The sequence below is a fragment of the Stegostoma tigrinum genome, chromosome 9 (assembly GCF_030684315.1).
Source record: "Stegostoma tigrinum isolate sSteTig4 chromosome 9, sSteTig4.hap1, whole genome shotgun sequence".
Taxonomy (NCBI): domain Eukaryota; kingdom Metazoa; phylum Chordata; class Chondrichthyes; order Orectolobiformes; family Stegostomatidae; genus Stegostoma; species Stegostoma tigrinum.
In genome coordinates, this window is record NC_081362.1 from 75,735,707 (window position 1) to 75,759,372 (window position 23,666).

Genomic DNA, 23,666 nt, shown 5'->3' on the forward strand with positions numbered 1-23,666 from the left:
ACGATCATTCGCTTCTTAACCTATTAAGCATCACTTTAGCATGAGCAGGTAGCTAGTTTGTGAGGTGAATTAGGCGGTGTGATTATCAAATACGGTTTACACTGGATGCATTTAAATAGACTTTAAAGCGTGTTGTATTGCTGAGGAGTGAGCAATTTCATTCTGTTCAAAAAGAAATCGCGCCCTTCCACTGGCGGTCCCGGACAAATTGCAGATGGAGACATCTGCACTCCCACCCCATCAGTGACGTGAAAGTACATGACGCTTTTGTTTTAAACAAGGAATGACAGGGAGGCACTCAATCTACCAGAATTGCTCCTAATTAAGCGGCGCTCGGTTCGCCGCCGCCTGCAATCGGACGGTACAAAGCCGCGGGCAGATTAGTAGTTGCGCTAGCTCCGAGCCATTTCCAGAATCCTTCGTGGGAGTTGATGTCCGGGGGGCTTATGTACAGCATGACGGAGTCGGGTGGCAGGCAACGATGAACCCAGCAAATAGTACCGGAGCCCGGGAGGAAATCCTCTTTAGCCCCACTGCCTACAAAGTTCTGGCAGCCGGCGTAGGCACGATCGGCGTGGTGGGGGTCTGCAACAATTTCTTGATGTTGCTGCTCTACTGCAAATTCAAGAGGCTCAAGACTCCCACTAACCTGCTTCTGGTGAATATCAGCATCAGCGACTTACTCCTGTCCGTCTTCGGAGTCGTCTTTACCTTTGTCTCCTGCGTGAGAGGGCGATGGGTTTGGGACTCCACCGCCTGTGTCTGGGACGGTTTCAGTAAGAGCCTATTTGGTGAGTACCAGGCAGAAAGACTTGAACTACGCCCCAACCCCCGTTATTTTCACAAACGGGCAACACTTGTTCGCTTTATGGTGAGGAGGGGGGAGGGTGGCAAGGTCGCTGCGCAAGGTTCACCAGCAGATCGTGAAATAAAAATCCAGCAGAATGCTGGAAACTGCCTCCAAGTCAGGCACCATCCCTGGGGAGAGGAACCGAGTGAAGGTTTCACGCTATCGCTTCCTCATAGCTCCCGGTGCCCTTGGGTTTTTTCACGGCTCTTTCCTCAATGGCTGAGGCTACGGGATGGGCCAGAACTGGGATTGATTGTAAAAGTGCACTGTTTCAGTCTAGTCGTCATCACTTCTGACGTCCTGTCGAATTTCCAAACATTTAATGCGGGCGCAAAAAGCGGCCGTTCGGCCTGTTGCCTCCGTGATAGCTGTAAGGTTTTTTTTCTGATTATGAACCTCACACTGAGTATGTTCACTGTATTAAGTGAAAATCCTAAAATATAGGAGTGAGTGTCGGTAAGAGATGACTATTTTACAGATTCAAGGATGCCTTTGCATTTTTTTAAGACTTCCTATTCAATCATTTAGAAGATACAGAAATCTTTAAGATTTATTGGTGGGAGTGGGATTCTTACAGCTGAAAAAAAGTCATGTTCCTGACCTTAGATTTGTTTTTTTACCCACTCGTGCCCATATGAAGCCGCTAGAAAATACAACGTTCTGAAAAAACCGAACCGTCTGTGGGTTTTAAGACTTTTTTACCGATTTACAGTCAGCGTATCTGTCCACGTTATTAAGTCAACACTCCAAGTATCTGCTGTTTGCCTGCCTCCTCCAGCCCTCTCCGAAGAAACAATGGTCTCATCAGGTGATTACACTGCGTGGAATGGGAGCGAGTCGGCAATTCATCCGTTTTCGAAGAGCTCTAACATATTTAATTGACTCCAAGTGAGAGAAGCGTGCACTTGCATTCGCCCAGCCGAGCAAGCTTGTGCTCAGGCGTCAATTGCATGCATTTACACATTGTTCATAAGCGACCATGTGTCACTGAGCCAGTTGTGCAGCACAGAAAGGCGCTTTGGGCCACCTTGCCCGCACGCTCATCAAGCATGCATCTGTTCTAATTCCACTTTTGCTTTAGGCAACTTGATCCATAGTCTACTATACCTTGGCGCTTTTGATGTGCTCTTCTAATACTTCTCAAATGTTTTGAGCATTTCTGCTTCTACCAATGTTTTTAGGCAAGGAGTTCTAGACCTACCCACAACCCTCTTCTTCTACCCCTCAAATCCATCCTATAAGCTGCTTGTTCGGTCAGACTGTGTGCTGGTTGGCTGTTGACACCGCTACTATGGGAACACTCTACCTATCTATGCTCCCAGGAGGTTGTAACATCAGTCAATGCCTTTGCTCTTCCACACCCACCTACTTTCACCTTTTTCCGAGGGAAAGTGAGCCTAATGAATCTGGTGCCTCCGAGCTGAACTCTCAAGGAGTTTGACACCAGCTAGGACGAAGCAGCCTGCTTCTTTGGCACAACATTCACTTCCTGTACCACTGACAGTCAGCAGCAGTGTGTACCATCTACAAGCTGCTCCGCAGAAATTCAAAGATCCTCAGAAGGCACCTTCCAAACCCATGATCACCACCATTTTGAAGGACAAGGGCAGCAGATACATGGGGGCACCACCACTTGCAAGTTCCCTTTTCAAGGCACTCGCCATCCTGACTTGGAAATTATGATGTTGCTCCTTTGGTATTGCTGGATTAAAAATCTTGGAGTTCCCCTTCAAGGGCATTGTGGGTCAAACTACAGCATATGGCTCAAGAAGGCAGCTTCTCACCACCTGCTCAAGGCCAACTGGTGATGGGCAATAAATACTCACCCAGTCAGTGATGCCAACATCCCACAAGTGAATTAAAAACAACATTGCAGCCCCAACCCAGGCAAGATCCTCGTGAAGTGCAATCACATCATTCCAATAGTGTGGAACACAGTACTGCAGCTGTGGAGTAATTAACATTATGTACAGCTCAATCCCACATGCTGCATTAATAACCATCTCTTCTTGCCCTACCGTTCTCAAGGATTTAAGGACATAAACAGCACGTTAAGGTTCCTTGGTATTTCCTAGGATTCCACCACGCAACATGTCCTCCCTTGCCTTATCTGTCTCTCTCAAAGCATCATCTCATACTGTGTTAATAAAATGTGAGGCTGGCTGAACACAGCAGGCCCAGCATCATCTCAGGAGCACAAAAGATGACACTTTGGGCCTAGACCCTTCATCAGAGAGGGGAATGGGGTGAGGGTTCTGGAATAAATAGGGAGAGAGGGGGAGGCAGACCGAAGATGGAGAGTAAAGAAGATAGGTGGAAAGGAGAGTATAGGTAGGGAGGGGATAGGTCAGTCCCAGGGAAGACGGACAGGTCAAGGCTGTTCCTGCCACCCGAAGGTTGCAGGAACAGCAACTCCTATTCCGCTTGGGAACCCTGCAGCCCAATGGTATCAATGTGGACTTCACCAGCTTCAAAATCTCCCCTCTTTCTTTTTCCCACCCACCGCATCCCAAAACCAGCCCAGTTCATCCCCTCCCCCCACTGCACCACACAACCAGCCCAGCTCTTCCCCTCCACCCACTTCATCCCAAAACCAGTCCAACCTGTCTCTGCCTCCCTAACCTGTTCTTCCTCTCACCCATCCCTTCCTCCCACCCCAAGCCGCACCTCCATCTCCTACCTACTAACCTCATCCCACCTCCTTGACCTGTCCGTCTTCCCTGGACTGACCTATCCCCTCCCTACCTCCCCACCTATCTTCGTTTCTCTCCATCTTCGGTGTGCCTCCCCCTCTCTCCCTATTTATTCCAGAACCCTCACCCCAACCCCCTCTCTGATGAAGGGTCTAGGCCCGAAACGTCAGCTTTTGTGCTCCTGAGATGCTGCTTGGCCTGCTGTGTTCATCCAGCCTCACATTTTATTATCTTGGATTCTCCAGCATCTGCAGTTCCCATTATCACATCCCATACTGTTTTTTTTTTTAAGGATTGGGTTGTATTCAGGCCATCTAGGCATTGATAGGCAATACGGTCGGTCATTGTTTTTGGGTGAGATGAAACTTTGAATTCCACTAATATTAGCAGTTATTGCCGATCATGTAGGCTGTTGCAAACCGAAAAGAGGTATTTAGCTATTCCTTTTACCGATCAATGGTCAGAAGCAACTGATTTCTGTGTTGCTGAAAATATCTTGAGCTTGTCTAAACATATTGCATTTGACCAGATGAGCAAAGGGAAATTTATGAATTAAAACATAGAACAGTACAGCACAGGCCCTTTGGGCTGTTGTGCTGACCTATTATCCTATTAAGATCAATCTGCCCTGCATACCCTACATTTTACTATCTTCCATGTACCTATCCAAAAGTTGCTTAAAAGTCTCTAGAGTATCTGACTCCACTGCCACTACCGCTGCCAGACACACCCAGCATTCTGAAGAATCTACCTCTGACATCTCTCCATGCTGTCCTCCAGTCACCTTAAAATTATGTTCCCTTGCAATAGTCAATTCCACCCGGGGCGGGGGGGGGGGGAAATGGTCTCTGACTATCCACTCTATCTATGCCTCATCATCTGGATGTAAGTTTGCTCGCTGAGCTGGAAGGTTCGTTTTCAGACATTTCGTCACCATTCTAGGTAACATCATCAATGAGCTCACTGTTATCTAGAATGGTGACGAAATGTGTGACAACGAACCTTCCAGCTCGGCGAACAAACTTACATCCAGAACCTCAACCTGAGCTACAAATCTTCTCAACTCACTAGCCTCTCATCATCTTGTAAACCTGTATCAAGTCACCTCTCATCCTCCTTCACTCCAATGAAAAAAGGCCCGAGCTCCTTCAACCTTTCCTCGTAAGATGTGCCCTTCAGTCCAAGCAGTATCCTGGTAAATCTCCTCTACACCCTATCTAAAGCTTCTACATATTTCCTATAATGAGATGACCAGAACTGAACACAATATTCCAAGTGTGGTCTAACCAGGGTTTTATAGAATGGCAATTAACATAAAAGAAAACCAAACATCCAAGGTAAGGTGTAGTGGCATCTTTTATAGACAGAGGGTAATTACATGATTAGAGGTGTAATAAGGCTAGAATATTTAATGACTTGGCATTGATCTTTACTAAAGGGAAAAATGTTTTAAAAATAATGTTGAATATTTGAATGTTACAGGTGGGGTGAAAATTGCTAGGTAGGATATACTTCAAATGTTTGCATGCCTGTGGGCGGAGATGGCTGGTCCAGATGGCTTGTAATCCAAGTTACCTAGAGTTCTGTAGAAGGGTTTACTATATTACTCCCATCTTCCTTGGATATGGCAGAGAAGCCAGAGGTTGGAGAGTGGCAAATATGATGCCTTTGCTCATGCAAGTTCCTTGTGTAATACTAGTGAGTTGATTACATGCAGGTAGGATTTTTAGAAGCCATAAATTGAGGAAACATTATCATGACTCAGTTTAAGGTGAGCCAGCATGGATCTATAGAAGGTAATTTGTGTTCGACTAAGTTAATCGAGTGTTTTTTTTTTTGGGAAAGAAATATACTCTATCTATGCGGATTTGAAGAAAGTGTTTTTTAACAAAAGTTGCATAAGAGGTTAAGTAACAAATTGCGGCTTATGGATGGGAGGTTTGATATCATCGGTTTGGGTTAAGAACACAAGTTATTATAGTAACTGGTTACAGTCTTTCAGACTGAGAAGTAAACAGTGATATTCCTTCTCGACACCAAAGTTGGCAGACGGTGAGCATGATACTGATTAATTGCAACAGAATCAGCAGCAAATTGACAGGTGAAACTTATTATGATGTGTGTGAAGTGATTGTACTTTTTAAAGCAACGAAAGGAAAACAACATTAGAACAATTCTAAAGAGTGCGCATGACAGAGGTATTTTGGGTGTATCTGAATAGATATTTGAAAATGGCTGGATGCGGACAAAGTTTGCAAAATGGGGAAATCATGCTATTAAATATTTCTGGCTATAAATGTTAGAATTTGGTGTTCCATTCTGATCAGCAGACATTTAGGAAAGAAGTGAAGGGATTGGAGGGCACAGAGGAGATTTAATGAAGTCCATATACGTGCATAGATGCAATACCCTGGACACTAGGTAAAACAGTGGAATTTTTGGGTTGACTAACTTGTATTCTCCTTTTACATATTTTAATTTATGCTAACTTCTCTGTATTGATACACAATTATCTAAACATGAAATTGAGGTTTAAAATAATTTTGTCAGAAACAACTGTTAAATCAATATCCCTCTTGTTACGTTACTTCTAATGTTGTCACTGTGATTTGCAATTGTCTAACCAGCATTAAAATTTGGGATGAGCAGGAATTTTCTTCTGGCTGTACGCCAGCTAAACTGGAAACATGATTCTCTGGCCTTTAACTCTCTATCAACACGCTTGGGTGCAACTTCAAAAAAGCTTTGAAGTACTTCTCAATTGAACAAACATTTTCCTTTCCAGTTTCAGTTCTGATAAGAACTACTGTTTCCCAGCTGTGTAACACTGACCCACTAACACTGTCACTGTCAAAACAAGATTTTATTTTAATCCCAGTCTTGGGTTTTTTTTACTACTGCTCTTAGTTGGCATCCACCCTGCATACATTATCTTCATCAGAATTCCATACCTCATACCTTTGCAATGTTCTCCTCTTTTTATCCACTGTTTGTTTGTAAAAGTTAGCAGTCTACTTGTGCCTCTTTGAACAATCTGATTTTAAAAATTTCTCATTTGCTCATGCACTCTACCTTGAAACTTTCTCCAATCACTAATACCTGTAGAACTTCACTTGTCACAAAAGCTTCATCAGCAGCTTTGAATTTGCCCACCAGAGTCCATAATACCATTGGTCCGTTTTGCAACCTACACCTGCAGCTGAGAGAAATTGACATAAGTATCCTTGTGGAAGTGGAGAATGGGGGTGGTAGTGGTGTTGGGGAACTGCACATTGATCAATAGCTGAAATAATTCATCATGCATTTTATTCCCTTTAGCCTTCTTCTGATATGCAGTGTTCCAACCCAATGTGCAACAAATTGAAATGTGTTGTCATTAGTAATGAATTTACAGAAAGCCAGGAATTAAACAACTCAGTAATTTTAGAATTTGCATTGTTCAGAACTCCTGGCGAGAAGCTCATGGGACAGAGCATTTTCACCAGGTATCGTACAGTCTAGCTGTCATGTGGTCAGGTGTGTAGTAGAATGTGAGGAAGGATGAAGTGCAGCTACTGTTCTTGGTCAATTATTTAAGATGCTCCACAGATCCTTCTTTTGAAGGACCAAACATTGATCTGATCGAATTTTGGCAAAACCTTATTCTGGCATTGTACTTCTATTCATGTGCATCAGGCTGCCAAATAGTACCTTTGGTGCTACATGTTGTGCTGATCTGTACCATGCAGTAATGTTGTACAGATCCTGGTTTTGCAACTCTTCTGTCGTGATGTCAAAATGGATGGATGCAACTGCTCCCAAAGAAGGCATCTGTCACCTCCCTCCTTGATGTTCTAGAACATCACTATGCTGACCTCAATGATGACAATTTTGGTTCTGTCTATGACGGTTGAAATTATTGACAGTGGAGCAAACCTGAAAGTCTTCGAAGTTGGGACAGATGCTTGATTTATCATTTGAGATGTAGCCGTCAAATCTGAACTTCCTTTGAAGTTTTTGTGGAACTGATGGTCGATACAGATTTTAGGGCAGCTTCTATCTAGTGGATCTACCTCTTCTTCTCTCTGCTGTACTACCTGATTCTCTCTGGACATTGGCCTCAATCTTGCCATCCCAAAAGCAACAAGTGGACTCGGTGGGCCGAATGGCCTTACTTCCACTCCTATGTCTTATTGTCTAAGTGCTGAGATGTTTGCCATTATCAAAGGCCATAAGTGAGCCAACTTGTCCTAAAGTCTGGAAACTGCTGTTTACTGCACTGCTGCTGCGACCTTGAATTGATTGCTTTACTCTTGTGCCATTAATTGGTTTTATTTTTTCTTTCCCCTTCTTTGACTACTCCTTACAAGTGAAAAAGCCTGTTCAGCAGTGCACCCTCTTTTTTTTAAAAAAGGTTAGGAAGTGTTTTAAATCACCTGCATTTGTCATCCTTGGTTGCAGGAGAGTATATGGAGTGGGCAGCAGAGGGCAGTGAAGTTGTTGTGGGAAATGAGCTCCAGTGCAGAGCTATTGGAGAGGGTGAGTGGAGCAGGAGGTTGTGGGTGGGCACGGCTGGGGTACCTAGAATTAAAAATGCAGTGACAAAGACATTCTTTAAATGATTAATGCATTACCCACACAGTTTTTGTTAAGCTGAGGGCAAGGATCATGTCTTCAGCTGATGATGTCAGAGGAAGCATTAATTTGCTGGAATCAAGCTTCACCAAGAGGGTTCAACACTTGCAAATGGGATCGATTTATAACATGGAGTGCAAGTTCCTGTTGTAACCTACAAAAGGGCAAGAATGCAGTTCTAAGTGTTTCTGCTACCCCCACTGCTGACAGAGTCCAGGCCATCTTAATTTTGACTGCAGCTGCTCCACTATGTTAGCATTAGCCTAAATGTCCCTGGGGAAAGCTACTCCTGTGCAAAATTGCTCCATGGTGGGATTGAATGAATGGATGTTGGGTCATAATCTTTTGAGGTAGGTGGGGAGGCATTGAGTCCTACAGTAAATTAATGTCATTCTGTAATCTTGTTTTAATTGAAGTATTTTTCAAAAAATATTTAAATGTTTCTTCAGCTTGTCAGCTCCTGATTTCCACTTAACTGAAATGCTAGGGGGAGCTGTTGTGCTATTTAAAGTTGAGGGGATGAAATTTAAATTTTACTGAAATGTTCTCCATAAACAGAATATTTTTAACATCAGCACTGTGAAAATTGTAATGAGCACAATATACATTTGATCCAGTTGTAAAAGCAACTATAAACCTGTTCCAGTAGTGCAAAGTTAAGAGAGATTAGCATTTTGCATTCTGTCATGGATTGTGGGCTTTGCTGGCTGTGCCAAGCATTTTATTGCTTGTCCAGAGTTGCCCTTGAGAAGGTGGTGGTGAGCTGCCTTCTTGAACTGTTGCAGTCCATGTGCTGTACTTTAACCCACAATGCCCTTGGGAATTCCAGGATTTTCACCCAGTGACGCTGAAGTTATGACGCTCTATTTCCAAGTCAGGATGGTGACTGCCTTGAACTTACAGATGGTGGTGGTCCCGTATGTCTGCTGCCCCTTTCCTTTCTAAATGGAAATTGTAATGGGTTTGGAAGGTGCTCTCTGAGGATCTTTGAATTTCTGCAATGTATCTTGTGATGGTACACACTGCTACTGAGTGTGAGTGGGGGAGGAATGGATGCTTGTGGAAGTGGTGCCAAACAAGCAGGCTACTATTGTCCAGGGTGGTCTAAAGGTTGTGTTAGAGCTTTGTTCATCCAAGCAGGTGGGGAGTATTCCATCACACTTCTGACTTGTGCCTTGTAGATGTTGCACAGACTTCGGGGAGTCATGTGGTGAGTAACTCACCTCCTGTCTTGAATCCAGTGATGGTAACATCCATTGAATTTCATGGGGTGGTGGTTGGATTGTGTCTGTCTCTGATTGGAGATGGTCATTGCCTGGCGTTTGTGTGGTGTGAATTGTATTTGCCATTTATCAGCTAAAGTCTGGATATTGTCCAGATCTTGTTTGATTTGAACATGGACTGCTTCAGTCTGAGGAGTTATGAGTAGCGCTGCACATTATGCAATCATCAAACATCCCCACTTTTGACTTTATGATGGAAGGAAGTTCATTTGAAGCAGCTGGAGATGTTTGGGCCTAGGACACTACCCTGAGGAACACCACCTGTAGAGCTGTTCCAGAGCTGAGGCGATTGATTTCCAACAACCACAACTATTTTTATTTCTGCTGAGTATGGCCTAGAGTGTTTGCACATTGATTTTCATCGAAATCAGTTTTCCTATACTCAGTCAAATGCAGCCATGAAGCCAAGGGCTGTACTGTCTCTCTTTGTCTCACCTGCGATTCAGCTCTCTTATATCCATGTTTGAACCAAGACTATAATCAGGTTAGGAGCTGAGTGACCTTGACAGAACCCAAACTGGGTGTCACCTGAGCAAGTTATCGCCAAGCTGATTGATAATGCTGTTAATGACCCCTTCTGTTTTACGAATGATTGTGAGTAGACTGATAGCAATTGGTTGTATGGATGGCTGGGTTGGACTTGTCCTGGACACAATGAGCATGACATATCTAGGCAACTTTTCACATTGATGGGTAGATGCTTGTGTTGTAACTGGACTGGAAGAATTTGGCTTGAGGAGTGGTAAGTTCAGGCAAGAATGAGGGATAGGTATGAAAGTTGTGAACCTTGGATGACAAGGATGTTATGATCTTGGTCAAAAAGGTTAAAGGAAGCACACATTAAGGTCAAGGAGGATGAGAACTATTGAAGTGATAATGGGAACTGCAGATGCTGGAGAATCCAAGATAATGTGAGGCTGGGTGAACACAGCAGGCCCAGCAGCATCTTGGGAGCACAAAAGATGACGTTTCGGGCCTAGACCCTTCATCGGAGAGGGGGATGGGGTGAGGGTCCTGGAATAAATAGGGAGAGGGGGAGGCGGACTGAAGATGGCGAAAAAAGAAGATAGGTGGAGAGGAGAGAATAGGTAGGGAGGGAATAGGTCAGTCCAGGGAAGACGACACGCTCATCCGCCTAGCAGAACTCGTCGTCCCCCCCCCCCCCCCACAACAACTTTTCTCTTTCGATTCCTCCCACTTCCTACAGACTAAGGGGGTGGCCATGGGCCCCAGCTATTCCTGCCTCTTTGTAGGTTACGTGGAACAGTCCCTCTTCCGCACCTACAAAGGCCCCAAACCCTACCTCTTCCTCCGTCACATTGATGACTGTATCGGCGGCGCCACATCTTCCTCCCCAGAGGAGCTCGAACAGTTCATCCACTTCATCAACACCTTCCACCCCAACCTTCAGTTCACCTGGGCCATCTCCAGCACATCCCTCACCTTCCTGGATCTCTCAGGCAACCAGCTTGTAACTGATGTCCATTTCAAGCCCACCGACTCCCACAGCTACCTAGAATACACCTCCTCCCACCCACCCTCCTGCAAAAATTCCATCCCCTATTCCCAATTCCTCCGCCTCTGCTGCATCTGCTCCCACAATGAGGCATTCCACTCGCGCACATCCCAGATGTCCAAGTTCTTCAAGGACCGCAACTTTCCCCCCACAGTGGTCGTGAATGCCCTTGACCACGTCTCCCGCATTTCCCACAACACATCCCACACACCCCGCCCCCACCACTACCGCCTAAAGAGGATCCCCCTCGTTCTCACACACCACCCCACCAGCCTCCGGATACAACGCATCATCCTCCGACGCTTCCGCCATCTACAATCCGACCCCACCACCCAAGACACTTTTCCATCCCCACCCCTGTCTGCTTTCTGGAGAGACCACTCTCTCCGTGACTCCCTTGTTTGCTCCACACTGCCCTCCAACCCCACCAAACCCGGCACCTTCCCCTGCAACCGCAGGAAATGCTACACTTGCCCCCACCCCTCCTCCCTCACCCCTATCCCAGGCCCCAAGATGACATTCCACATTAAGCAGAGGTTCACCTGCACATCTGCCAATGTGGTATACTGTATCCACTGTACCCGGTGTGGCTTCCTCTACATTGGGGAAACCAAGCGGAGGCTTGGGGACCACTTCGCAGAACACCTCCGCTCGGTTCGCAATAAACAACTGCACCTCCCAGTCGCAAACCATTTCCACTCACCCTCCCATTCTTTAGATGACATGTCCATCATGGGCCTCCTGCAGTGCCACAATGATGCCACCCAAAGGTTGCAGGAACAGCAACTCATATTCCACTTGGGAACCCTGCAGCCCAATGGTATCAATGTGGACTTCACCAGCTTCAAAATCTCCCCTTCCCCCACCACATCCCAAAACCAGCCCAGTTCGTCCCCTCTCCCCCCCCCCCCACTGCACCACACAACCAGCCCAGCTCTTCCCCTCCACCCACTGCATCCCAAAACCAGTCCAGCCTGCCTCTGCCTCCCTAACCTGTTCTTCCTCTCACCCATCCCTTCCTCCCACCCCAAGCCGCACCTCCATCTCCTACCTACTAACCTCATCCCACCTCCTTGACCAGTCCGTCTTCCCTGGACTGACCTATCCCCTCCCTACCTCCCCACCTATACTCTCCTCTCCACCTATCTTCTTTTCTCTCCATCTTCGGTGTGCCTCCCCCTCTCTCTCCCTATTTATTCCAGAACCCTCACCCCATCCCCCTCTCTGATGAAAGGTCTAGGCCCGAAATGTCAGCTTTTGTGCTCCTGAGATGCTGCTGGGCCTGCTGTGTTCATCCAGCCTCACGTTTTATTATCTGAGAACTATTGAAGCCCTTTTTGAAGTGTATACGGAAAGTAGGAAAGAACTTACACAAGAAGTTAGAAGGACTAAAGGAGTCATGAAAGGTCACTGGCAAACAGGATTAAGGAGAATCCAAAGGCTTTTTAATACTTATAAGCAAGAGGGTTGACCCACTCGGACAATGGAAGGAATCTGTGAAGCCAGAAGATGTAGGTGAGGTCCTAAATGAATACTTTCTCAAAATTCACCAAAGAGAAGGAGTTGGTGGACAATGATCTCAGAAGGGAGTATCAGGTTTCTAAGACAAGTTGCTGATTTTAAAAAATGAAGGAAGTGTTGTGCATCTTTTAAAGCATTAAGTATACATGCCCTGATGGGATCTATCTTAGAATATTGAAGGAGGCAAGAGAACATATTGCTGGAGCATTAGTTGACATCTTTGTATCTTCCGTATACACTTCAAAAAGGGCCACAGGTGAGGTCCCGGAGGACTGGAGAATAGCGCATGTTGTCCCTCTTTGAGAATAGCAGCAGAGATAATGATGGCATTTACAGGCCTGAGAGTCTTTCATCAGTGGTAGGGGAAATTTATTGGTAAAGAATTTCACGGACAAGATCTATACACATTTAGAAGCAAATGGACCTATTGGCGATAGACCACATGATTTTGTGTGGGGGAAGTCATGCTTCACTAAATTGATCAAGGTTTTTTGAGGAGGTGACTAAGATGATTTGAGGGGGGAAAAGCAGCTGATGACTTCAGCAAAGCCTTTGACAAGGTCCTGCATGACAGACTGGTACAAAAGGTGAAGTCACATGATATCGGGGAGCTGACAGGATGGATACAAGGCGATAGCAACAACTGCAGATGCCAAAAGTTGGTGTCGATTTAATATGTAGATCTGGAGGAATGCAGTAGCGTCAGGGGAGCAGAAAAGTTGATGTTTTCGGTTGGGACTCTGTCATGGAATGGAGGGCTATGACTAGTTGTTTTCCAAAGGGATTGGTGCTGGGACCTCAGTTTGTGATCTACACTTTCATTTTTGGGTGAAAACATAGCTGATCTAACTAAGTTTGCAGATGCTGAAGATTGGAATTTCAGATAGTGAGGAGCACTGTCCAAGGATACGGTAGGATGTCGATCAGTTGGAGGCATGGGCAGAAAAATGGCAGACGGAGTTTAATCTGGACAAATGTGAAGTGATGCATTTTGGAAGGTCAGGTACAAGTGGAAACTATACAGTGAATAGCAGAATAACAAAGTGTAGAGCTGGATGAACACAGCAGGCCAAGCAGCATCTCAGGAGCACAAAAGCTGACGTTTTGGGCCTAGACCCTTCATCAGAAAGGTGATGAAGAGCCTAGGCCCAAAACGTCAGCTTTTGTGCTAGTGAGATGCTGTTTGGCCTGCTGTGTTCATCCAGCTCTACACTTTGTTATCTTGGATTCTCCAGCATCTGCAGTTCCCATTATCACTTATCAGTGAATAGCAGAACTTCTGTTTTGGTGTAATGATATGCAGAGGGATCTGTGCAGGTCCACAGATCGCCAGAGGTGGCAGCGCAGGTAGATAAGAGAGTTAAAAGAAGCTTATGGCATGCTTGCCTTCATTGAATATAAGGATAGACCAGTTATGCTGCAGCTTTATTGAACATTAGTTGGGCTACACTTGGAATGTTGTTTGCAGTTCTGGTTACCACACTACAGAAGGATGTGGGTTCTTTGGAGATGGGACAGAAAAGGTTGACCAGGGTGTTGTTGGTATGGGTTTTCTTTTCTGCTATAAAGAAAAGGTTTGTTTTCACTCGCATGCAGAAGGTTGACAAGTGGCCTAATAGCAGTTTATAAGCTTGTGAATAGCATGGATTGAGTGGAAAGTGAGATTTTTTTTTTCCACAGGATGGAGGGGTCAGTTACTAGGGGGCACAGGTGCAAGGGTGGAAGTTTAAAAGATGCATCAGGCATGTTTTCCACAAAGGTTTGGTGAACGCCTGGAACGCGTTGCTATAGGAGGTGGTGGAAGCAACATTCAAGAACACTGACAAAAACATGACTAGGGAGGGAATAGAGGGATACAGGTCCTGTCAGTGAAGACCATTTCCAAATGATGGGCAAAATGTGTTGGTGCAGGCTTGGACAGCCAAAGGGCCCCTTTTTTTGTTCTGTAGCACAAGTCTTCAGTACCACTGACAGAATGTTGTTAGCACTATAGTTCTTGCAGTATGCAGTGTTTCCAACCATATTTTGATATCAGTGAAATGAATTGAATTGGTTGAAGACTAATGTTTGTGCTGGGGACCACTGGAAGAGACCAAGATGGATCATCCACTTGATGCTTCTGGCTGAAGAGTGAAGAAGCAGTAGCCGCCTTGTGCACTGATGTGCTGGTCTCTTCCACCATAGAGGATGGGTATATTTGTGGAGCCCCCTCCTACAGTCAATTGTTTTTAATTGCCAATCACCATTCATGACTAGCAGAATTGCTGTGCTTAGATCTGATTTGTGCAGTGCTTCATGCTCTCTTGCACGTTGTTTGCTTGCAAGTAGTTCTGTTTAGTAGCTTCAGGGCCACAATCGTTTTTCAGTATGTCTGGTGTTGCTCCTAGCACGTCCTCCTGTACTCCATTGAACCGGGGTTAACCCCTAGCTTGATGGTAATGGTTGAGCCGGAGATCTGCAACCTCATGCACTAGCATGTAGTGCTGGAGTACAGTTCTGCTTTTAATGGTGCACTGTGCCTCATGTGCATCTTGAGTCGATAGATCTGTTTTTGAAGTCTGTCCTTTTTTGTTAAAAGCGTATGATTATGCCGCACACCATATCTACTCCCTCTCAATGTAGAGGCTTATAGAAAGTCTTAAAATTTTCCAAATGCTGAAAACTGAATATCAACAGGAAAGTTCTGAAAGCAGTCAGTAGGTTAGACAGGATTTGTGCAAGCACATTCCATTCATCAAGTTGGAAGTGTTCTAGTGTTGGAAGCAAATTCAAATACTCAAAGAGCATAGAAAGAAAAAGATCTGTGGAGGGTAAGAATGATTTGATTAAATGACGAAGGAAAAATAGCGCATTGCAGAAGACATTGTCATGGGACAAGAACACAAGGAGTTTTTGGAGGAGTTGAAAAATGGCAATGGTGGATTAACTTGCAGTACCTATTTACAGAATAAATTTGGGGTCAATGGCTATGATCTAATATTCTTGAAACCTCAGTCTAGAATACTCAAGTATATAAAGCTTTCAAGTCATGACGCAGTATGATGACAGACTTGATGTACTTCCTGGAGGCAACACCTAGAAAGGCCAAGTTATTACGAGACTCTTTGGGGGTTGTTGTATGAACAAAATTAATGAAAAGTCAATGCCATTCACCCTGAGTTTGAAAAACAGGGAAGACAGAAGTTATGAATCTATTTCTACCCCATCGCTCTTTTTTTTTTCCCCCCCCTCTGTTTTTTAAAATCAGAACTAGAATGTTCTCTTTAAAGTGGGTTAAACTACCTCAAGTTGCTAATGATTTGATCATTCTTCTCCACGCTTTTTTCGTTCTAATGTATTTTTGAATAACTATAAGAATACTTTTAATTAAAATGCAAATATAATGAAGGAAAAATTCAGTACTCTTTGCTATAACTATCCTCTATAATTAAAAATTAGTAGAAACGTATAAATAAAATCACTAGCTGTAGTAATTCTTCTAATGTTACTACTTTTTGATTTTTGTCCATATGGTAGGATGCTGCCTTAGCAAGTGTTCTTTCTTCACAGAAATTATTTATTTTTTATTTAATATCCTTACAATCAATTCCAGAAATATGGATACCAAGAAGAAAACTTGACTAATATTCCTTTAGGACTGAATTATTCTTTAATTCCTTTTCTTTCTATTTCTGACTTAACAGGATTTGGAAACAATTTCTGCAGTGATTTATCCTTCAGTAATGTAGCTAGGACTGAAGTTATATTTTTTTTTAAATTTAACCTATCTTTCTAATCAACATATCCAGAAATCTTCTTACACACCACTCACTGGAGCAGGTGGTTCTTAGTCATATGGCATTGAAACAATCCCTTCACCCAACTACTGCACACTGACCACGCCTTCCAAGCTAAACTAGGGCCACCTGCCTTTTATTTGGCCCATATCCCTCCAAACTTTTCTCTTTTATTCATGTGCTTATTTGAATGTCTTTGTCTTTTTATTTAAGCATTGTAACTGTACCTGCATCAACAACTTCCTCTGGAAGTTCATTCCACACATAAACCACTCTGTGTAAACAGATTTGCCCCTCGTTCATCATTTTTAAGCCTTTTTTCCTCTTCCTCCTCCACCTCTTATTTTAAAAATATATGCCCCTTGGTTTTGAACTTTTTTTTACTCTCTCCGCTTCTCCCCCCCGCAACCCTGAGAACCATGGATGTCTCTTCACCTTATCTATGCACCTCATGATTTCATAAACCTCTGAGGTTACTCCTCAACCTCCTCCAATGCAGTGAAGAGACCCAGATGATAACTCCTGATAGCTCAAACCTTCCAGTCCTGGCAACATCCTGATAACTGTCTCTCTTCTGAGGCATCTCCGACTTTAATAATATCCTTCCTGTAGAAGGGTGACCAGAACTGTGCACAGTCCACCAGGGAGGCCTTGCCAATGTCCTGGACGACCTGAACATGTCCCAACTGCTATACTTAATGGTCTGAGCAATGAAGGCAAGCATGCTAAATTCTATCTTAACCACCCTGACTACCTGTGATGCAAACTTCAAAGGATTGTGTACCTGAACCCCTAGGCCTCTGTCTACAGTATGACCCAGAGCCCGACCTTTTTTAATTGCATAATTTTTTTTGCCCTTTTTTTTTCTTTTTAAACCAAAATGCAATACCTCATTTATCCAAAATAAACTCCATCTGCCATTCCCCAGCCCATTGACCCAATTGAATAAGAACTCTTTATAGTTGTAGATAACCATCCTCACTGTCCACAATGGTACCAATTTTAGTGTCATCTGCAAATTTAGTAATGGTGCCTCCTGTATTCTCATCCAAATCACTTAAACAACAAGCAATAGAGAACCCAGTACCAGTCCCTGCGTAACGCTCCTGAGATGCTGCTTGGCCTGCTGTGTTCATCCAGCTGCACACTTTTTGTTATCTTGGATTCTCCAGCATTTGCAGTTCCCATTATCACTTATCCCTGTGTAACACTGTTGCTCACAGGCCTCCAGTCTTTTTTTTTAAATGCAACTCTACTACCACCCTCTAGCTTGATGGGAGGAGACCCTTTTGTATGCAATTGGCAAGCTCAGCCTGAATCCTGATGTAACTTTGCTAATTTTAATCTCGAACGTTTTCAAGTGTTAACCATCTACTGCTGTGTCTTCATTGACCCAGCCTCCTGGCCCAGGGATGGGAACCCTACCACTGTGCCACAAGATATTAAAATCAGAAACACTAGGTAAATGTTTAGCTGTTGCTGCCTTAAAATTGATGGTGATTGTGGGGTGAAGCAAGGCAGATGAAAAGTTTTCTTCTGAGCAAACCTTACAATATAGTGCTAAGTCAGCTTATTTAAACATTAACTCCCAAGGGCACATGGCATGATGTGGTGGCCGGTGCAATATTTTGAAGTTTTTGGGTGTTTAGATTCTAGCGAGGGCACATCAATTGCTCATCCCTAGTTGTCACAAAAGTGGTATGCCGTGGCTATTACAATAGACTTTGTATCGGTGACGTTCCCACAGTAGTGTTCAAAGGTTGGAACCAGCAGATCTCGAGGGAAATTTGGCAAGTTTTCAAGATGTGCCGGAGTGTTTCGCAGAATAGTACGCGCAAAAATTTATGAAGGTAACAATTCTTCTACAGGCCCTATGTTTTTATTCTATCTCCATCAGAAAAAAAATTGCACGGAGTAATCTTTCAATTTCTAGAAATTTTAAACTCCAATAAAATCTGTGGCTTCCTTTCTTTTCTAAACGTTTTATGTGCAAATTTTAGTTTGAGACCAAAACCTAATTTGGAAGTCATTAATATTAAAACCTGAATGCCAGCTAATACTGCTTCTTAGCTTTAACCTTTTTACATGCTTGTAGATAATCTCATCGTTTGTACCCTCTCACTCCACTTGTCTTCCAACCTCTTCTGTAAGGCAGAAGATACAAAAGCTTACACACGTTGGTGGATTCAAGAACAGCTGCTTCCCTGCTGTTATTAGACTTCTGAACAGACCTCTCAAAATTTCAAGTCTAAAGTTGATCCTACTCTTCCGTGCAACTCCTTTTTGCAGCCATAATTTGTACTGCTTGCTCTGTTCAATCACTCTCTAGTTTTTGTATGTTATGACCTGTCTATACTGCACACAAAACAGTTTTTCTTTTTCACTGTGCTTGTGACAATAATAAATCAAGATTAACTTACTGCCTCTATGTATGTCACTTAACTTCACAGGAATTTCATCAATAGTGTCACTTGCAGTCCTATCGTATGAGCGCTACATCCGGTTGGTGAATGCAAAGGCAATTGACTTTTCCTGGGCCTGGCGTGCTATCACCTACATCTGGCTTTACTCACTGGTCTGGTCTGGAGCACCACTAATCGGCTGGAACAGATACTCTCTGGAGCTGCATAAACTAGGCTGCTCGGTGAACTGGGACTCCAGGAACCCAAGTGATACATCGTATGTCCTCCTCTTATTCCTGGGCTGCCTGCTCGTCCCTGTAGGTGTTATAGCTTACTGCTATGGGAATATTTTGTATAGCATAAGGATGGTAGGTAAAACGAGTTGTTTCTTATCTTTCAATATATGTAAGGGAACTGTCAAAGTGAATGCTGCAGAATGACTGAGCATATAGCTTTTGTGCTCCTGAGATGCTGCTTGGCCTGCTGTGTTCATCCAGCCTCACATTTTATTACCTTCAAGCTGAAGTTGGTTTGCCCCAAGGCAGATTATCTTAGAGGAGCATTCAAAAACATGGGGAAAAGTTGCTTTGTTCAGTAGATACTTCCTGATAAAGACATGCAACTATTTGCAGCTGCCATTTTGGGATTTAGAATGCTTGCTTGTGCCTTTTAAAAAAAATTACTTAGCATGTTGTATACCTCTAATGTGTCCATACGTTTCCCGTCATTCTGCATAACTGCCTTGAACATTTTATATGAACAAGACTCAAGGCAATTTTCTGAAGTCTTGGACGTTTCACAGACACTTTAATGTTTTTTAAATAAAAAGAAGCATTTGATGGTTTTGCGTAACCTGGTTACAATTTTGCTGGAAATATTGAACCCAGCAATTTGAGGTCAAGTAAAATGTTTTCGTTTTAAAAACTCTCAATCTTTAAACCCAAGCTGCACACTTCTGGCATTAATAAATTGTGGCGGGCTGGGGGGGGGAGGGGGGGGGGTGCAGTTGCAGCTAGCCAATTTGCATCCTTGACATAGGTTGTCTCTCTATTGAGTCTGCGTTCTCAAACCTACCTTGCATTATATGCATAACTCTGGACTGCCTAGTTTCCCAGGCCTTGGAACCTGACAGCTCATTTGGGCTGAGGCCAACATCAGGACAAAGTGTCATTGCAGTAGTGTTGGGGTGCAGAAAAGAGCAGGAGGACCTCCCTGGCCTGCTGCTTCTAACACACCCTTTTCTTAAACTTGTTTCTTTATCTGGAATCTGACGGCTTCCCCTCACGGATGCCTGCCAAATTTACACAAGCATCTCTGCTGTGGCCTGCTTCAAGTGCCCGTCCAACAATCAGGCTGACTTGGTTGTTGGAGTGGAGGAAAGGTCAAGTCCATGTTGTGAAGCAAAAGCTTGTAGGATGTCTATTGAAACTTACTTCCCACTTGGCCATTCCATACCTATCAATATCAGGGCTCATGTGGTCCAGCAACAGGACAAGCATTTTAATGAATGTTTTGTTTGTAGCATACCAATGTTTTCAAGTTTAACAAACCTAATGTCTGTTTGAACCTCTGAAATTTCTCTTCTTTACTCTGAAGTTTATCGAGAGTTGTGGGTTTATGGACCAAATCAATTCATTGAATACCCATTATGTACATAGTTCAAAATTATGCAGTGTTTTCTTAAAGAGGTAAACATATCAGTGATTATTTGGAAGAGCCAGAGACAAAGGGTTGGCAGTATTCCTTTAATTAGTCTCCATATCCCAAGATTAAAGATGGGGAGGAACTTAGCCAGTATTCCTATCCCATTCGATCACTTGTTTTAATCACCATATTTGCAGTTTTCATTGGCTTTGAATCTGACAAATATATGATAGGAATCCTGTAAACCTATATCATTTGTTATGAGTTAGAAGAACATTTTTTTTAGATTTTCTTTTTTACAAGTTTCTTATTTGGTTTGAAAACAGGACGTGATATTGTGATTTTTATTTTTTGTTTGCTTTAATGGATTAAATTGCTGGGTCTGGCCTAATAATCTGGGGATACACTTAATCTTTTCACAGCAGCTGGTGAGTTTAAATTCAGTTAAACCTATGATTTAAGATTTTTTCTTAAATTATAATATAGTAGAGTTAATTATTCTTTTTAAAAAGCTATCTGATCTACTGATCACGTTCAGGGCAGTAAATCTACAGTATTTACCTGGTTGGCCTGTACGTGACTTGCTTGTAATTACCCTCTAATAAGCTAGCAAGTGATTCAGTTCTAAATAAGCGCCAGCATTTATTGCCAGTTCTGCTAATGTCTAATGAGTCAAATTTTTATGTTTTTATTTTGAAATTCTGATATGTGGGATTGGGCTCAGCAGCCGGTGGTGGTGGGGGGCGGGGGGGGGGGGGGGGGGGGGCGGTTAGGAGCATGAGGGAACTTGATGGGTTAGTCCATTCCAAGATATAATTGCTTATGCTGTTTATCTTCACAGCTTCAACATATTCAGGACCTCCAGTCAGTCCGACTTGCAAAGATATTAACATATGAGAAGAATATGGCGAGAATGTGCTTCTTCATGATCACTATATTTTTGTTCTGTTGGGTGCCGTATGCAGTGTTGTCCTTCATGCTAGTTTATGGCTATGCTGATAAAATTACTCCCACTGTAACCATAATTCTTTCACTACTTGCCAAGTCAAGCACAGCATATAATCATATCATTTATCTCTTCATGAGCAAAAAGGTATGTTGGAATGTTTTTCTTTTAACAAAGAAGTAACACCACCAAGTATTTTGCATTCTTTTGTTCCAGACAGGTCTGTGAAACAGCCTGTACAAAGGTTCTATCTATTGATTCCTGTGCTGTGTTAATCGTTTCTGCTGGAGTGGCAAAAAAATTGCAACAATGGGCCTTAGCAGTGCTACATTGCAAATGGGGGAATCTCTCAGGGTTACGTAGCAAGTGTGTTCTAAGGATAGCACTTTTCTTTTTATATTGTACACTTGAATTGGAACGCCCATCTTTCTAGTGTGCATTTTGCCAGTTTCTTTAAAGGCAGGCCCATGTACTTTGAGACCAAGCTCCATGTGAATCATTTTAAGATTTTATTTCACAGGCAACAAGTGAGAATTCAAAGAATTTAATCAAATTAAGCTTCCCTTAATCAATAGATTAGTCAACTCTTTGGCCAAGAAGAAATATGAAGTAAACTGGTGTCCCTTTGCCTTCTCTGTCTCTGTCTCTGTTTTTACAGCTAATTGCTTGGCTGTCCATAGATTACTGGTGATCACAATCAATAAGACCAGCTACTTAATCACTCCACTTGAGATGTAGGCTGCATTATTTTTGTATAAGCCATTTGTCTCATCCTTCTGAAAATGACTTGCGCTACAACATTCCAAACATTGGCATCAACTCTGCAACATGTGAACATTGCATTGGGCACATCTCTGACATTGCCAAAATCAAATTAGCTCCTGACTTTTTTGCTGGCTGGACTCCCAATGGCTTTGAAGTGCCAATAGAATAGCCAGTACAGTCAATTGATTTCCGGTTGCGGGTGTGCAGGAGTGGGAAAGCAAATTGGGAAGTTAATGTTCTCCTCTCCCTCATTCTTTTCACTAAAGAGATCGTCTGATCACCTTAGTGGCTACTGTTGCTGGGTGGCTTTGATGGAGGTGTCACCAAGTGATGCAAACATGGGGTACAATTAAAATCCGTTCTTTCTTCAGTTGATGTCTATTATTACACTTATATTTCCTAGCAAAGTTTTTTTTTGATACCCACTAGAGTTTTAGAACAATGAGAAGCAATCTAATTTGGTTACATAAAACGCTAAAAGGGATTGACAAAAATGGATGTAGCGTGTTTAGATTCTAGCAAGGGCACATCAATTGCTCATCCCTAGTTGTCACAAAGGGAACGAGAGGCCTCAGTTTTAAGCCAAGGAATGGGAGATTTAATGAGGAGAAATTTACTTTTTTCTCAAAGGGTTGTGAACGTGTGGAATTTACAACCCAGGTGCAGCGATCACCCCAAAACAGAATAAGTTTATGGAGGAGGTAAGTGGCCAAATTTTTAATTAGTTATGGGAAGTGGGCAGGAAAGTGGAGCTGAGGCCAAGATGAGATCACCATGATCACATTTTAATAAGGGACTGAACTGCCTACTCCTAGCTATGTTGCAATGTAAAGTCGTCTTTAAAACAATTTAGAAGGAATAGTGTCTTTTTTCTTAAACCTACTTGCCATTTGGATGAATGGTTTTATTAACAATGTGAAAATAATGATTTAGTGTTAGTTTTAAAATGCCTTTTTGTTTTGTTCTTTTGTGACCTTTTTACAGTATCGATGGTGCCTAATGCAACTGCTTTGCTCTCGCCTGATGAGAATTAAGTGGGTAATAAAAGATCATGCTGTTCGAGTCCGGGGTGAGAAGCCAGGAAAACCTATTGTCCTGTCTGAAAAGGTTGTGGAGCGGCCTAAAAAGAGAGTGACTTTCAGTTCATCTTCGATTATCTTTATCATAACTAGTGATGAAACTCGGGATATCGATAGCACTGCTGATGTTAACTCCACAAACCTGAGTGTTGTACAAGTGAGACCATTAAAGTCAGAAAGAGCATAAACCGGAAATAAAAATGAATATTGTGGAACAGTGCGGGGTGAACTTTTCTTATTGTAAACAGTGTGTCCTATAAATATCACTCTCCATCATGCTATGATTTCTGTAGTACTTCACAGTAACTCCTTGAGGAAAAAGCAATTATAAATTATGTTCCTTTTAAATATCGGGTGTCACCTTTTCTCATTCGATTTTAACCTTTTTTCTTGTTACTTACAGGGCCTGATCTTTCTTTAATTTTGGGATGTTATGTGTATTCAAGTTCTCGGGCTCCCTAAAGTACTACATTTTGTTGCAAGTGGTACTACCGTGCACAACTTTAGGGAAACTTGCTTTGAGAGTATAAACTTAATTTAAAATAAGAGACAATTCCTATTCACTACTTAAGAGTAC

At 43.0% G+C, this 23,666-nt stretch overlaps 1 protein-coding gene across 1 annotated transcript; it reads left to right on the plus strand.

The window, feature by feature from the left end:
- Nucleotides 1–291: 291 nt before the first annotated feature.
- On the plus strand, nt 292–23,307 carry opn3 (opsin 3). Its single transcript, XM_048535613.1, has 4 exons — nt 292–791; nt 18,704–19,023; nt 21,141–21,392; nt 22,995–23,307. The coding sequence occupies exons 1-4, from the start codon at nt 482–484 to the stop codon at nt 23,274–23,276; spliced, it is 1,164 nt and encodes a 387-aa protein (XP_048391570.1). The 5' UTR covers nt 292–481; the 3' UTR covers nt 23,277–23,307.
- Nucleotides 23,308–23,666: the final 359 nt, after the last annotated feature.